Genomic DNA, 16,154 nt, shown 5'->3' with positions numbered 1-16,154 from the left:
TGTACAGTAACTACAACAAAAAACAATGACTATATCAGGGTCACGTTAACCGAAATTTTCATTTACTGAACCTCAGAAAAAATCTTCAGAAAAATCTGAAGGCCGTCAGTGATTTTGACAGATTACACTGACAGATTTCATTATTGTAACTTGTAACTGTAATTCCCACCCGTCCAGTTGGTGGCGAGTGCAATCCAGCGTGGCAGCAGAGCGCGGGTTCAGTCTCAAGAACAAAATCTAATGACAATGACCTCTGCATCAGTGTTGATGCGTTTGATTATGCACAATTGAGCAACCAGTTTAAATCCATGTTATAATAATATAGTTATAATAATAACTACATAGACTAAATATGTTTCTACTCCGATTTTTTTAAACATTTAAATGGTGGCTGTCAAAAACTTGATGGTTTTATTCAAACATACATGTGCATTTAATATTGAAGAACAGTAAAAACATCAGACAGTGTGACACTTACACAGACCGACAGTCACATTTATCACAGGTAGAGACTGTAACAGGATGTGATGGATTTGGCAGGTGCAGGGTGACAGTAACATTCATCAAATACAGTAGAGATCAAAACAACTGACTTAACCCTTCCAAGCATGTTCAATATTAGGTCCGTCATGACAACTCTTGGAGTGTTTGGTATGGTAATGGGTATGACAATGTTGTATGTTTGGTTTTGGCGGAATAGATCTGCTACGCTGCTGCTGCTGCTGCTTTTATTGCTGCTGTTGCTGTACGTTATTGCTGCTGCAGAGCAAGTATAGGACTTGCTACTGCCAATACATACACAACACATTATTTTTATTATTATTAATAAATACATAAATAGCCAATGCATTTTTTTTTATATCTAAATCTATATGCAATTCATCACATGAGATTGTATATTTTAAAAAATTCTGTCAAAAAACATACTATTAATTTCTTTCTTATAAATAAATAATGCATTTTATAATAATATATATATATGTCTATGTGCAATTAATCTCATGGGACTGTACATATCTGTCAAATGAATGAATGAATACTTCATGTCTAAAAAAAGTTCCACACATTTAAGAAAGTGAAGAAAACACTAAAGATGAAACTGTTGCCTCTCACCACTACAGAGGTGTTGGGATCAGAATCCAGTCTTCCGATCAGAGTGTCTCCTTCCGTGTTGACGTAGCCTTTCCTCTTAATGGGCTTCTGGTCCACTGGGTGACAGTCCACATACAGCGTCACCAGCTCCTTCTCCACGCCAACCATCACTTTGTGCCATTTAGTGTTGAAGAGGACGGAAAGGCCCGGAAAGGTGACGGTCTGGACGTCTCCTTCCATGGTGGTGAGGAAGAACTCCAGGGCCTGCTGGTCTCCATTCAGACGCATACCTGCCTGCTTCAAGCCGTCTTCATCCACCACCTGCCAGATGTTCCACACCTTGTTCACAGTGTTCTTGATCATGCGGAAGGTAGTCATGAAGGAATACTCATCCGGGAAGCCCCTTGGAAAGTTCAACCTGGTGGAAAATATATACAGACATTTATTAAATATATGTACCTTAATACAGGTTGTTTATTTTTCACAAAGCAAACAAACAAAAAAATGTCTATCTGTTATGATCATATCATGGTTGTGACACAGCAAATGTAACTTACATTTACTAAATTACCTAATATTCCATAAAACAGCTTTAGAAGCACACTTTAAAGTTTAAATATAAAGTATTAAATATATATATATATATATATATATATATATAAAAAAATAAAAAAAATTATATATATATATATATATATATATATAAAACATATTTTAATCTACATTAATATTGAAGTATGGTCTGAGGGCAGGTGGCTTTTTTTTAAATAAAATAAAATAAAATAAAATAAAATAAAATAATATAAAATAAAATAAAATAAAATAATGGTCCATCTGAAAACATTCTAGGTGTTTAATTTCAAAGTAGAAAAATTGTCATATTAAAAAACTAATGGCAGATAAAATTGTGGAACTTTTCTTAAAAAAAACGACAACAAACAAAAAAACAAACAAACAAACAAATATAATAAATATATAATATATAATTTAATCTATATGAATATTGAGTTACAGCCTGTGGGCGGGTGGTTTTTGTGAAACTATAGAGAGCAAAAATAAAATAAAATAAAATAAAATAAAATAAAATAAAGATTATTTTTAAAGTAGAAAATGACCATTTAAAAAAACTGATGGCTGGTAAAATTGTCGAAAGTTTTTCAAGAATTGATCTATAAAAGCTTATATTTCAAACTATACTGTTGCATTCGTAGGCTTGTTAAACAGAAAGTACTTCTGCAAATTCATAATGAAGTTACGTTCTTGTCACGAAGCGCATCTATTTATAAAAGGGATCTATTACCTCTAAGAATAGTAAATCACCTCCATTATTGTCTGATCATCAAGGGAATAGCCTGCATTATACACACAAATCAGCTCGGCTTCAAGTTGCTCTGAGATAAAATTATGAATAGCAATCAGATCAGAGCGAAGTACACTTTCATCTTCAAAGCCTGTGTGCTGCTGTCCGTTAGTTATTTCAAAGGGACCGTGCTGGCTTTCACAGTGGTGCGTTAAAGAATCAGAGCCCGGGCTGCAAGCAGTGAGTGAACAACACACACCATCTGAGAATCAATTACCTTGTCTGGTTTTACACGCACCCTCTCTGGGCTCGACCCCATGTGGCGTTTTAACAGGCAGAGGTGCTCTGCGGGAGATGTTCTTACAAATGAAGCTACAGCGGCCTTTAACCAGCTTGTAAATGGATCAAGGCAAGGCCATAAATATGGAGTTTCCTGTTGGCTAGTAAAATAAATGAGGGCCAATGTTCGGAATAATCTCGGTCTCAAGAAATCACTTTCTCCTATTCCATTTCTAAGTCATGCTCTTCCATTACTTCAAAGACAAGCTGAGAGTCCATTTAATAATTTGGTGGGTAGTGTCAGTTGCATAACTGTTTCCTTTTGTTACAGCACAGTTTTTGGACTGTATTAATGAAGATTAGCGCTCAGGCCTTTTCTTTCATGAATATTTTACAAAGCTGCATCCCCACAGAAGACAAGGTTCAATATAGAACATTAAATGGTTCTGTAAGGCGCTTCATATGTAGGGGTTTCCATCATGGGATCATTTTATGGATTTAGTTTAAATTAATTAATTTAGTTTTAATAAATGTAAATTTATTTTTTATTAAATTTTATGAATTAAGCAGCTCATAAACATACTTTATCTCTAGAAAAAAAATTAAGGCAGCAGCCTTATTAGATGCTATTTACACTAAGTGAAAGTAGCGATATATTCTATTTACACTACATAAAAGTAGCAGTTCTTTGCAATAAGTGCAAATAGTAGTTAGATGCTATTAATATTTATAAATAGTGGCAGATGCTATTTGCACCTCAGTATTGTTGTACATTAACAGGATGCAGTAATAACATAAGAGTATAAATGACTATATTTATTAAAATTATTAAATGGATGCCGCCTTATTGGGACAACAAAGCCCTCCCTACACCTACCCCAACCCGATACAACATGTCCTCCAACCAATACACCCATATAGGTCGTTTGTCACTTCCCTGAAATACGACCCATAGGAGCGTTTACTAAAGTTGCGCCCCTATTGACAACAGGACACTTTCATTTTAATGCATTGTACCCTTTTATCTGCATCATTTTTCAGGTTTCGCGTAGCTCAATGGTAGAGCATTGCAATATACAACAATATGCATTGTAATGCGATCGTGGGTTCGATCCCAGGGAACGCATGTGCTCATAAAGTGTATATGCACTATAAATCACTAAGGGTAGGTTTAGGGTTGAGGTAGGTGTAATCGTTAATAAAAAAAATGAGTTTTGCTAAATGGAAATAGGACAAATGGTGGGTAAGGGACCATGTAAAAAGTCCACACATTGCATTTAAATGAACACGCATTTTGATTGGTAACGAAGGTCATACGTCATTTCATGACGACAGATGTAACACGACACTGTCATTATTTTTACACCAGCTAGAGGGCGTATGACTTTAAAACGTAAATATAGGTTATAATAAGGTGCTTCAAGTACTTTATTAATAAACACTGGTCAGGCACTTTTTATTTCCACTTTTCAAACATTTTCTTCATTTTTATTGAAAATAAACGCCTTTCCGATCTGATATGTGATGGAAAAAGGGAGAACAGTGAGTTCGGCAAAAGGTGGATGCAAACTCGGGTCGAACGCGTCAGAAGCTACTTCCACAAGCCATACTCCCTATTGCCTACACCACTGCAGTCGTTGAGAGGTCTGCTTTTTTAATTTTGTGTGTCCCAACCAGGCATTAGTGGGCGGAGTTAGTGTAAATAGCCTTTGCCAAAAAGACAGGCTATTTATACTTATTACACTTAACCCATTATACATGAAAGTATGTGTTTCTCAGAAATCGCTTACTGCACATTTAATTGCAATTAACATGCAATTAAATGCCTGAAAATATTACATTCTGTTCGCACTAAAGTATATAATTTCTGTAATAAGTACTCTTTTTAAAAGTATGCTAAAGTGTGCTTCTTTTTCACAAAGGTATATAACTGATGTTTATCAGTTCCCTCTTCAAAGTTTATTATAAATTTCATGCTCTTTAAAGCATAAAAATAATTTATAATAATTTATATTTTCCCCTGAGACTCTAGTCAGTTACCAGTGAGACTCTTAGAGTATCTTTGTTCCTCAAACTACAAAAAAGAAAAAGAAAAATACAAGCAACTGAACCGTGACTATTTGTGTGTCAGCGTGATTGTATGGGGCATCTGGGTATGCAGCGTTTTGCTGAAGCGGATTTACATGGGTTCAGACAAGTTCGTTTTTGCATTATTAGAAGCTGTTCAGATGGTGATAACACCTGTCTCTGACCTGTAATAATGCAACACCTGAAACAAAGATCACGGATGCCAACATGGTTGTGTGTGTGTATACAGTATGTGAAATATTTAGCTTCGGTTCATGTAGTGCGCTCATGCATATATTGATAAGAGTGTAGTTTTTTGTGTAGTTGTACATAATTTATGTGTTTTGCACATAGTGTTTGTGCATATAGTGTAGTGAGTGGTCAGGTTTATAGTTACCTGGTTGGGATCTGGAAGTTGGCCTCTTTGTCGAGTCTGTACGCTACCTGGAGGGGTGTGGAACCTTCTACCTTTCTGACGCCCCTCATGGGGATGACATCCAACTGAAACTGTGTGATCAGATCAAATCCTGCCACACAAATACAATTCAATTGGTTCATTTAAAGTAAACATTTTAAGACTTCTATAGACACATATCTCATGTCTGTGTGGCAAATATACGTCTAGTTTCGGTCCATTTTTTTGGCGCGCTCCAGAAAGCTGTTCACAGAGAATGAGACGGCATTGTTTTCTTTATTTTACAAAAGCATAATGATTTGTTGTTACAGTTTTGAATGATGTCTTACTTTTATCTGTATGACCAAAAATGACAGAGTATTTTAAGTTCTTTCCACTGTTACAGTATCTGCTATCTTCATGCTATTTCTATCATAATTTGGAGTAAATTCTGATCAAATAAAATTTTTCTAAAGCTTTGTTTGCTGTATATGAATCCAATTTGAATTTCCAGATCTGATCTTTATGACAGACTCTCCACAAAAAAGAAAATAACATTATTTAAAATTTCCATTAGCATTTGTGACAAATTCATGCAATTTGCAGTTAAATGCATTAATATGTATTTATACACCAAAAACATCCAGTAGGAATCTCTACATGTTTGCTTCAGTAAATACACTGCAACTTGCTTACTCCCTGTTTCCAGCCTGTGCACAGAGCAGCACATGTTTGTGATTTGAGGTTGCACCCTCCGCATTATTTGTTAAAAGCGAAGGAGTCGCAACCAATTAAGATCTTGCTGAGCTAGAAGTGTTTCCACTGCAGAAATTGCCTGGCCAGAGACGAAAGTTTTATTTGCCTCATTTGAGATCTAAAGATGTCTTGAAACAAGGCGACTATCAGCTTCAGCATCTTTACCTAATAAAACAAACAGCTTTGTGCTGCTGCATGTCCTACTTAAGGGTATTTATAGGTAAACAATGCCTAAAAGAAGAATATTTTTTATCAATAATAATGCAATTTGTATACAATACGCAATTCCCAAAAGCTGGCATTGAATGCACACAGTTCACAGCATGCTTTTCACAGGGGCTATATTTTACCTGGAAGGTCATCTTGTCCATTCTTCATGGTTGGGCACACCGTGTCGCCGTCTAATCTGTTCAAATCCAGCTCTGAAAAATTAATAAGTGACATGAGTGTCATTTCAGGCCTTTCTGCAGTAACATATCACCAGAGAATACGCTCAGATTGTAAAAATGTTACATTCATGCATCTCTTGACAGCAGGCAAATTGTACCACACACAAATATCTTTTACAAAATCATACTTATTATATATTAAAAAATAATATTTATTAATAATAATAATTATTATCATTACTATAATGATGTTAAAATTATATATATATATATATATATATATATATATAAAAAATGTTAACATCATTATAGTAATGATAATAATTATTATTAGTAATGATGTAATGATGTTATTACTAATATTATATTATAATATTATATTATTACATTACATTAATTATATTATTATATTATTATTATTATTATATATTATATTATAATATTATATTATTATATTATTACTAATATTATTATTAGTAATGAGTAATGATGTTAAAATTATATTATATATATACACACCTTTCCAGTCAAGCTACAAGAATAAATAGGAGTACAATAAACAAATTTATTTTCTGATTCGCACCAGCATCATTTAAAGGCCATATGTGCACCATTGAGCATAAGATGTGATCAATTTGTCATAATTACAGTGGGGAAGCACTTTCTGGAATTATGGACTTAAGTGTACATGTGTGGGCCTGCAGGACAGCTTTCAGAAGGTCAGATGACTGACAGATAAAGTCATCTGTGCTCATTGTATTAATCTAATGTAAGTGCACTATGGGAAAACAACTGTGACACTCCATCTATCACAAGGACAGGTTCCTCCCATGAACATTAGACCCTCTGATGGAGAACATCAGCCCTGTTTTCTTTCTATAGTTCACCGTTTGACAGCCTGATACACTTAAAATATGCTGGAAATGGACTTGATCTGTCGTTTTTCATATATGTATGAACTGTATGTTAAAGACAGCCTATTTAAGATGCTAAAATATCTGTTCAGTGTGGCTCTATTGTTCTGTGATTTAAAAAATGATCAAAAATGCTACCAAAATGCCCAAAAGTTTGGCTAAAATGTAAGATAATTTAGATTTGTTTTAACATTTGATCACTTCCCTAAAGCCCTATCACAAAGGTACCATGATATGACAATGTTTTGGGAATTCGTCATGGTTTCAGGACAATACCGTGATGATAATGCTATGGTATTCTTTTAAGTACCTTGGTAATAGTGTACAGTACAGCCATGGCATATTTCAAAAGTACCACAGTATTACCATCAGGTACCACCACAGCGGTTTTTGTAAGGGTTGAAGTTTGGCTCTGAGAGTCACAAAAGACCAAAACTGCAGTGCTGAAAATCATGAAATAACCACATGGGGCGGTGGAGGGCTTTATCTGCTGACGCAGCGCTTTAGCACAGGAACAGTATGAACAGACACACTGACATCTGGAACTTCTTGAAAGACTGACAATAAACAGGCAGGAGCAAGAGGTACCATAGTAAAAAAGGCATTTCCCTGTGTTTTTACAGTGCTGTTTATCCGGGCGCAGAGCCGTGTGAGAGCGCTTTAAACCCTCATATCCTCTTGTGTCATTTTAAAACCACCCATTAGCGCAAATGAGGGACAAAGCCGAGAATGAAGCCGCACTCACTCACACACGTTTATACGTGCATGCAGACACGCTTATGCATGGTGATTCATTGTGGGCCACACACTGATGTCAAACTGATCACAACTGTACAAAATTGTCAAAATTGTAAATAAAACCAAGACTATTAGGGTACGTTTAAAAATAATATTTCAGCCTTTCTACAAAATTGCAATTTTGATGTTTAATTCAATGTTTTACTTGCTGTTTCTTTATAATTATTTGTGAAATTTACTGGTATTTTCAGTGGAGGTCACGTGAAAAGGCTTAAATTGGTGCTCCTATTCAACTACTGTATCCAAATATATCAGGAGTCATTGTAGTATTTCTTAGGGGAAATCAAGGTGTTTTTTTTTTTTTTTTTTTTTATTAAACTCTTCTGTGCTTTATCAACAGGCAATAAAATACAGACATTGTGAGTGATGTATTTAGGTAATAAAAGGCAGACCAAAATTAAAAAACAATGAAATTGTCAACGATGAAATGGCTTTGTTTAATTGTGCTGTGCTGAAAATCCTTTACCTAATTTGGCATTCCCAGTCAAAAATGTCCTGTTTGGTCATTTAGGATTTTCTTTTCCTCGAAAAATGTTAATGTTATTGCATTGGACGAAAACCTACTGACTTTGCTCACAGAGGGTATTAACAACATGTTCTGATAATTTTTTTTTTTTTTTTTTTACTTTTTTGGGATTTTTTCTCCACCATGTTAAAAGTGAGGTGTTTCCAGTCAATAATGACCTGCCTTTTTAAAATTGCTTGTAAATCTCTCATTATGCTGTGTTATTACCAAATATTGGATTCCATCTTTTTATCAACATATTTTTTTTTTTTTTTTTTTTTTTGAATTAGCAAAGGTTTTTTTTTTTTTTTTTTTGGATCTGACTGATCATAGACAAAGGAATTTTTTGGAGGCCAGTCATTTTCGACTGGGAACACCACACGTTTAACATGGTTGTGGGGGGGAATCCCAAAAAAGTAAAAAAAAAATTATTAAGACATTTTTGGGAAGTTGTTAGAGCAAAATTAGTAGGTTTTAGTCCAGTAACATTAACCCTTAAATGCATGAATGTTTCACCAATCATTATTGCATATCTATATCTAACACAAATGGATCTCTACCTGTCACGATAATATAAAACTCTCCTGATATTAGAGCAACAATTACAGAAGAATAAAATAAAGCATATTTTGTTAGCTTTTGGAGCTTGGAAGGGTTCAGTTTGAGCAGATGTTTCATACCATCATCACTGTCCTCATCGGAGCTCATTTCCCAGTACATTCAGCATCTGGCTCATAGTCGCGGTCTCAAACATATTCTCAAAACTATCATTTTCAACATCTTCAAAATCAATATTTTGATCACTGACAGCTTCTTCACCAGATCCACCATCAAGTGACAGTTACACTAATATTTGATTGCGTTCACTACTTGCTCTGCAGTAAATAGCTGAGCCATTTCAAGTTTTACTGATGATACTTCCTATTCTTTTGTTTTCTGCCTGCGGTAACTATGAGTGAAACATCACAAAGTATCAGACATTGCCACCTTGTGGAATAAAGGTGAACTGCACTTATTCAGTCATCAAAGATTCAATTATTGTTATCCAGATAAAAAAAAAAAAATAATACTTGTTATATTGTTTATAATGAATTGATTGAGGAATACTAGGAAGGTTGATGTCTAACTTTAAAAAATGAATGAGGAGGAGGAGGGTAGTGAATGACATCCCGGGACACTAAAGACCCGAGGTACATTTAAGGGTTAACTAGCATTTTCAGGAAAAAGAAAATCTTCTTCTTGTCAAAATGACCAGAACACAACATGAGGGTTAAAATGTCTGCTAAATGACCAAATAGAACCTTCATTAATCATCAGTCATTAAAAATATCTGTTTTCTTTATTCCTCATATCCATCTGAGATTCATTATTACCTGACAAACAACATCAACGACTTAAAAAACAGGAAAGACAAAAGCATTAAGTACCAGTGAGTATTTTATCACTTGTCAAAATGTCTGGGACACATTAACATCAAAAGAAGATACTCACGGGCGAGAGCTGGAGCACAGAGCAACGTGAAGACAATCATACGCGTTAAACATCCCGCCAACGTCCGTCGCCAGACCCGACTCCTGCCAGAGACAGAGACGGACACCATTCTGATTCACAAAACACCACTAATACATGCAATCAAATATTCAAGAGCAAGAAAGAAGTAATGCAAAAGTTGAACTTGTAAAACTATTATTTTGAAAATTGGTAAGACGTCCCCCTCAACGCCTATGGAAGTTTTGACAGTGGGTTTAAGGCAGGAATATGGATATTTTGTGTTTTGATGTGCACTACTGTCAAAAAGTTTGGGGTCAGTCAAATTGTTTCACTCTTATTTTTAAAGAACATTATTACTTTTATTCAGCAAGGATGCATTAAATTGATGGTATTAATGGTATTTCACAATATTACTGTTTTTACTATATTTTTGATCATAAAAATGCAGCTTTGGTAAGCAGAAGAGACTTCTTTCAAAAACAATAAAACAATATAAAGTATTAAAGTCAGACACAGACCCTCAAGAAAGCCCAGCAGCTCCTGACAGGAAGAGAGCCATGCTGAGACAGAGACACTGAGCTTTTGATCAGACCCTGAGCCACCTGTCCACTGTGGCATCCCTGTGTGTGTGTTGTTTTAAATTGGCTAGAGATGCACAAGAAGGTGACAGGAAGATATTCTTCCACAGTAATGATGAATGAGTCATGAGTCTCACACAATGAGCACCATCTATCCGCAGCATTGCACACACCTAACACTGTCATCCATCCATCCATCCATCTATCCATCCATCCATCCATCCATGATCCATTCATCAATCCATCGCAGAGCGAGCTTTAGGCTTTATGCTCTTGTCAGTGTCAGAAGCCAGTACAGAATACACGCAGCAAGTCATTTAGTCCCCTGTTGCTCCACTAGATTAATGGTAAACATTTTAAAGCCGCTGTAAGTGATTTTTTTTTTTGTTGCAAACATTATGCATAAATTGTCCTGCATAAATTGTCCTGCTACCTGACAGATATCAGATATCCGAAACAGATGCCCTGAGAAATCACAGCAGTCACTGTGACAGCTCTACAGCACAAAAAGAATCGGCCTACGCATGTGTCGCTCGATCACAAAACTTGGCAGGCTCTCTGCCCATCAGTCATTACGTGTTCAAGTTTCCTGACACTGATTCATTGAAAATATCTGCCTCAATAAATGATTCAGACATCAGAACTTCTCTGATTAAATCTAATGAATGCACTAAGGTGGATGTCAAGATTTGAATAACAACTTTTGAGACAATTTATATTTCAGTCTGTTTCTCACACAAAGAAGATTTGGAATAATATAGATACTGGACAATATATTGAACAATATGCTAAACAACGGGTACTGTTCTTCAAAGACGTCTCTTCTGCTCACCAAGGCTGCATTTATTTGATCAAAAGTACATATAATATAAGTGTTTTCTATGTTAATATATTTTAAAACAACTTATTCCTGTCTGAATTTTCAGCATCATTACTCCAGTCTCAGTATCACGTGATTCTTCAGAAATCATTTTAATATGCCGATTTGCTGAAACAGTTCTTTTTATCAATGTTGAAAACAGTTGTGCTGTTTTAGAAATCTTTTGTAAATAATTGTATGTCTTTACTGTCACTTTTGATCAATGGAATGCAGCCTTGCTGAATAAAAGTATTCATTTTAAGAAAAATGTTCTGTACTGTATTAAGGCCTTCATATGCATCTCGGTCAACCCTGTTAGAACTGTCAAAATAATCCTCTCTATCTCAGCTTAATCTCACTCCCTTGACAAATGGTTTTGCTTTGCAAGCAATTGTTCTATTATACAAAAATAACAGCTTGTATTTTTCAATTGCAGCTGTGTTGAGGCAGAAGCGTGTGTGAAGATGACAGAATAGTGAAACAGAAGGATCAGAGCACAATACTGACAATTATGCAACTTCAGATCTGTGATTTTTCATGGATGCAGAGAGTTTTCAGGTGGACATGTAAAAAACAAAAATAGAGAATGAGCATATGAGGATAATACTAATCCACTATAATGTAAAAATAAAGAGTTTACCCTGTGTGTGTGTTCCTGGTAAACCCTACATTGTGGGGACAAAAATTACATTTTTTTAATGATTTATAAATCATAAGGAATTATGTTTTTTGAAAATGTAAAAATGCAGAAAGTTTTCTGTGATGGGTAGGTTTAGGGGATAGAATATACAGTTTGTACAGTATAAAAAATCATTATGGAAATAGAAAGTCCCCATAAAACATGGAATCCCAACATACGTGCGTGTGTGTGTGTGTGTGTGTGTGTGTGTGTGTCTGTGTGTCACACATATGGCAGTGGTCCTCGAGCTGTCGTGACATTTGTGTGTGAGCCAAATTTCCTGGCAGCTTTCCTGAACACTCAGAGTGTCTTAATTAAAGTATTCCCAACCTTTCCAACTGCTACCAACTGAAAAAACAAAACAAAAAAAAACCTCCTTTATAGGATAGTTATGGCTCTCAGATATGATTGTAAAATTATTGAAATTAAAAACCTTTTGAAAAAAAAAATAAAATAAAAACATTTAGGATCATTATGATTATTTAGCATTCTGACATTATTTTCAAGATCATTTGGCACATTTCCACCAATTCTGCACCTTTTGAGGTCCAGAAAAGTATTAAAGACATCATTAAAACCGGCGACGTGACTACAGTGGTTCAACCTTAATATTATGAAGCGACGAGAATACTTTTTGTGCGCAAAAACAAAACAAAATTAACGACTTTAGTCAACAAATTTGTAAATTTGTCTGTCCCCTGTCATACTTCTACGCTGGGTGAGTACTTGACAGAAATTTCATTTTTGGGTGAACTAACCCTTTAAGCAAATTAAAATATAATTCCTTATTTTATTTACTAGATTTTGGAGTAATATGTGACCTAGACTGTCTTTGTGAGAATTACCTAACTACACAAAGCTCTCAGTGAAGGCAACTTGGTCAGAAAATATTTCCAGACATCAAAATGCTAGTTAATGATCACAGTTTTCTAAACACTTCAAAATCTCCTTTTCAAAAAGGGTGACAATCAATCAATCAATCAATCAATCAATAAGGAATATGTTAATTATTTAGTATTTAGTACCATTATACATTACATACTACATACTATATATAAAGGCAGTATGGCATTGTTATCTGAGACCATGATACAGCAGTATTTTTCGTGAGGTTTTGTAGGATTCTCTCTATGTCTCATACAGTAGGGGGTGAAGCTCAGATTAGAAGGTGGGGTTATCTAAATCTTAGATTTAATCCTGTTCAACACTCGTAATCCATGCGGGAAGGAATATATCCTCCCACTCACAGCGTCATCAGGATGGGCTTCATTCCCTTTCTGAACACAAAAGATGAGGGAACGTTCCGGAAATCACAAGCTACTGATTAATCATGGTACAGGGGATTTGTGACCAGCAACAGAATAAAAATGCCGAAAATCCCAAAAACTGAGGAGGAAACTCTGTCTGCTTTATATAACAATTGACTCACTGACACATCAGTCATAAAGCACAGATATGGTACCATGGTCATGATTTTTTTTTTTTTTTTTTTGTTTTGTGGAAATGTTCCATATTAGTACCATGAAGTAATATGTACAGTAAATACCCATAGAAACAAAAGCAAAAAATAAAAAATAAAAAAAAATAAAAAAATAAAAAAATAATACTACAATGGTATTTGTCCAAAATGCATTAACCAAAAAAAAAAATGGTAGAACCATGGTACTTCTTTGGAAGATCATCAAAAACTTTTGACCAAAGTATTTATATTAATTATTAACTTTAAGAAAAAAAAAAAAAAAAAAAGAAAAAAAAAAAGCATTTCACCGACAAAAATAATTTCTTATATTTTAGAACCTAGAATAACTATAAAACATATTTACTACAAAAATACCCAGAAATATTTTTATTACTCTTCTAGGCCTGGAAATCACAACTGTAAAATTCCCTAATATTTACAGGTTTTCCATAACCACTGACCATGATGGTCAATACACTCCTATGAACTCATTTCAATTGAGTAGCTCACATGTGGCCTAATGTGTCCGAGATTCTCATCTTGCAAACAGACACAGTGTAATATGAGGAATATCATCAGATTTGTGTTGGAACGTGTCAGTCTCTTTCAAGACAACTGCTGTTTTCCTGAGGAAACCAACTGCTGTCTTTCATCCAGATGTTGAGGGAAGTTCCTCCTCAACTTTCATCTAACTATAATTACAAAGGCACTTAGAAGAAAAGAAAATCATACAGATTTATACAGGCATTTTATCATGTACTAACAGAAAAGAGCCTGCCTTAAAAACACCTCCTGAACAACACAGATGCAGTTAAGGCTTAATTTAGGTCCTAAACAAGTGTTTTATACACTTAGTGCACTAAAAAAAGGGTAAATTTAGCTTATCGAAAGGAAATTAGACACAAATTGCTCAGGGAACAGGAATTAGTTTTACAGTTTGTGAGAATTCAAAACACTATGCACTCAACAAAGGATCAAAGCAACTCATCAGAAGGAAATATTCCCAAAACTACTCTCAAGAAGAAGTTTTTAAGATCTTTTCCATGTCTTCCATGAGGGTCACCAGTGTTTGAGATCTTACCTGCTCATGCTGAGGTGAGGAGCCATGTTTCTGTCCCTCAACGGGGATGTGAGAGTCTGAATGGATGTAGAAGAAGTTTTGTCCTTTGGCCCAGAGATGCGTCGTCCCCCTCCAGTCCGTATTCAGCTGTGCCCACGGGCCTCTCTGACTGAAGACGACCTGTGCAAGAGATGCCAAACTTTTGGGACACATTAAGGGTATTTTGCAAGGGAGACCTGGCTTGGTTTCTGGCGTCCGATTGGCTGAGTGAGCTTCGAGGGGTGGTGGCAAGGTTTTTTTTTTTTTTTTTTTATGACTGATGTTTAAGGGAGATGTTGAGCCTCGGGCGTTACGAGCACCTTTTTTCATTTCTGCACAGGAGCTAATAACACATGTTGAGCAGCGGTAATTCTTCTAATGGGAAGCCCTACTGCGGGGAGAGCCTGTCATAAACACAGTTAGATTGTGTGTTCCTGACGCTGGTTAAAAAAATACATTCAACATCCCATCTGGTTGACACCCATTATTCACGAATCATACGTCAAACCGCATGAATAAATCCGGGCTGATTGCACAAAGGCAGGTAGAGATATTGATGCTAAATCTGAGAAGGTTTCTCCAGGTAGACTGGCACTGAAACTACTGCACTTTATTGTTCCTTCACTTCGTTTTGCTACATTCTCTGCATTAATTGTTGAAGAAAATCTGCAGAAGGGATTTAAAGTTTGAATGTTCAAGTTCGCAAATTCGTATCATGTAAAGAGGTGACCAACAGAAAATTGGTATGTGTGACCTCTTGGCTGAATTAAAAGAATGCACTTTTTTTTTTTTTTTTACAGTAGAGTAAATTATATATTTTTACTTTTATATTTATTATTTTTTTATATGCTCAATTTATGTTTATAAAACATAAGACACTGCACAGTGTGTCGTCATATCAAGACAGTTGCAGTGTCCATAGAAATTTTGCATGCTTAAAGTCTAGTGTGACTGCAGCTTAATTCTGCATCCCAATTCATGTCCTAAATAGTATTCAAAATTAGAATTATTGTGCTCAAAACGTAGTATGTCAAAATGAGTATCCCAAAGGTACTGGGATGGTTTACTATTTCCAAAGTGCAAAATCGTGCACATTCTTATGGTTAGTATTGCACACAACCCATTGTGTGTTGGATGAGGATTCATGTAGAATAAAAAAGTTCTAAAAACTACAAACATGGCGAATATGCAGGATCGACATTTAGATGTTAATGCTGCCTACACATGCTATCAAAATTATCATAAATACAAGGTTCCTAGTAAAAATTGGACATGAATGCCCTCTCAAGTTGTATTTACCACTGGGAAGCTCTGGGATAATTTTAATATCCAAGTTCCCGAGTTGGGCGTGCCTAACTTTAAACATGGCGGAGGGGAGAACAACTGCTGCTATGACTGGTACTCTTTATTAATTTTTTTTTCATAACAGCTACGTCGCTTTTCATATATGAAAATTAATTTGAACCATATTAGATGTTTTATGCACAGCGAGAAT

The 16,154-nt window shown here is 35.2% G+C and overlaps 1 protein-coding gene across 1 annotated transcript in view; it reads right to left on the bottom strand.

Moving 5' to 3' along the window:
- Nucleotides 1–15,739, bottom strand: part of LOC127501480 (collagen alpha-3(IX) chain-like) — a 36,418-nt gene extending 20,679 nt beyond the window's left edge. The window contains exons 1-5 of the mRNA XM_051873468.1: nucleotides 14,642–15,739; nucleotides 9,986–10,068; nucleotides 6,239–6,310; nucleotides 5,136–5,265; nucleotides 1,114–1,510 (exon numbers count right to left, since the gene is read on the bottom strand). Coding sequence (XP_051729428.1) covers nucleotides 1,114–1,510; nucleotides 5,136–5,265; nucleotides 6,239–6,310; nucleotides 9,986–10,068; nucleotides 14,642–14,667 — 708 coding nt within the window. The 5' untranslated portion in view covers nucleotides 14,668–15,739. The remainder of the gene's footprint in view (nucleotides 1–1,113; nucleotides 1,511–5,135; nucleotides 5,266–6,238; nucleotides 6,311–9,985; nucleotides 10,069–14,641) is intronic.
- Nucleotides 15,740–16,154: the final 415 nt, after the last annotated feature.

The sequence above is a fragment of the Ctenopharyngodon idella genome, chromosome 19, assembly GCF_019924925.1.
Source record: "Ctenopharyngodon idella isolate HZGC_01 chromosome 19, HZGC01, whole genome shotgun sequence".
Lineage (NCBI taxonomy): Eukaryota > Metazoa > Chordata > Actinopteri > Cypriniformes > Xenocyprididae > Ctenopharyngodon > Ctenopharyngodon idella.
This window is presented reverse-complemented; position numbering and strand designations above follow the sequence as displayed.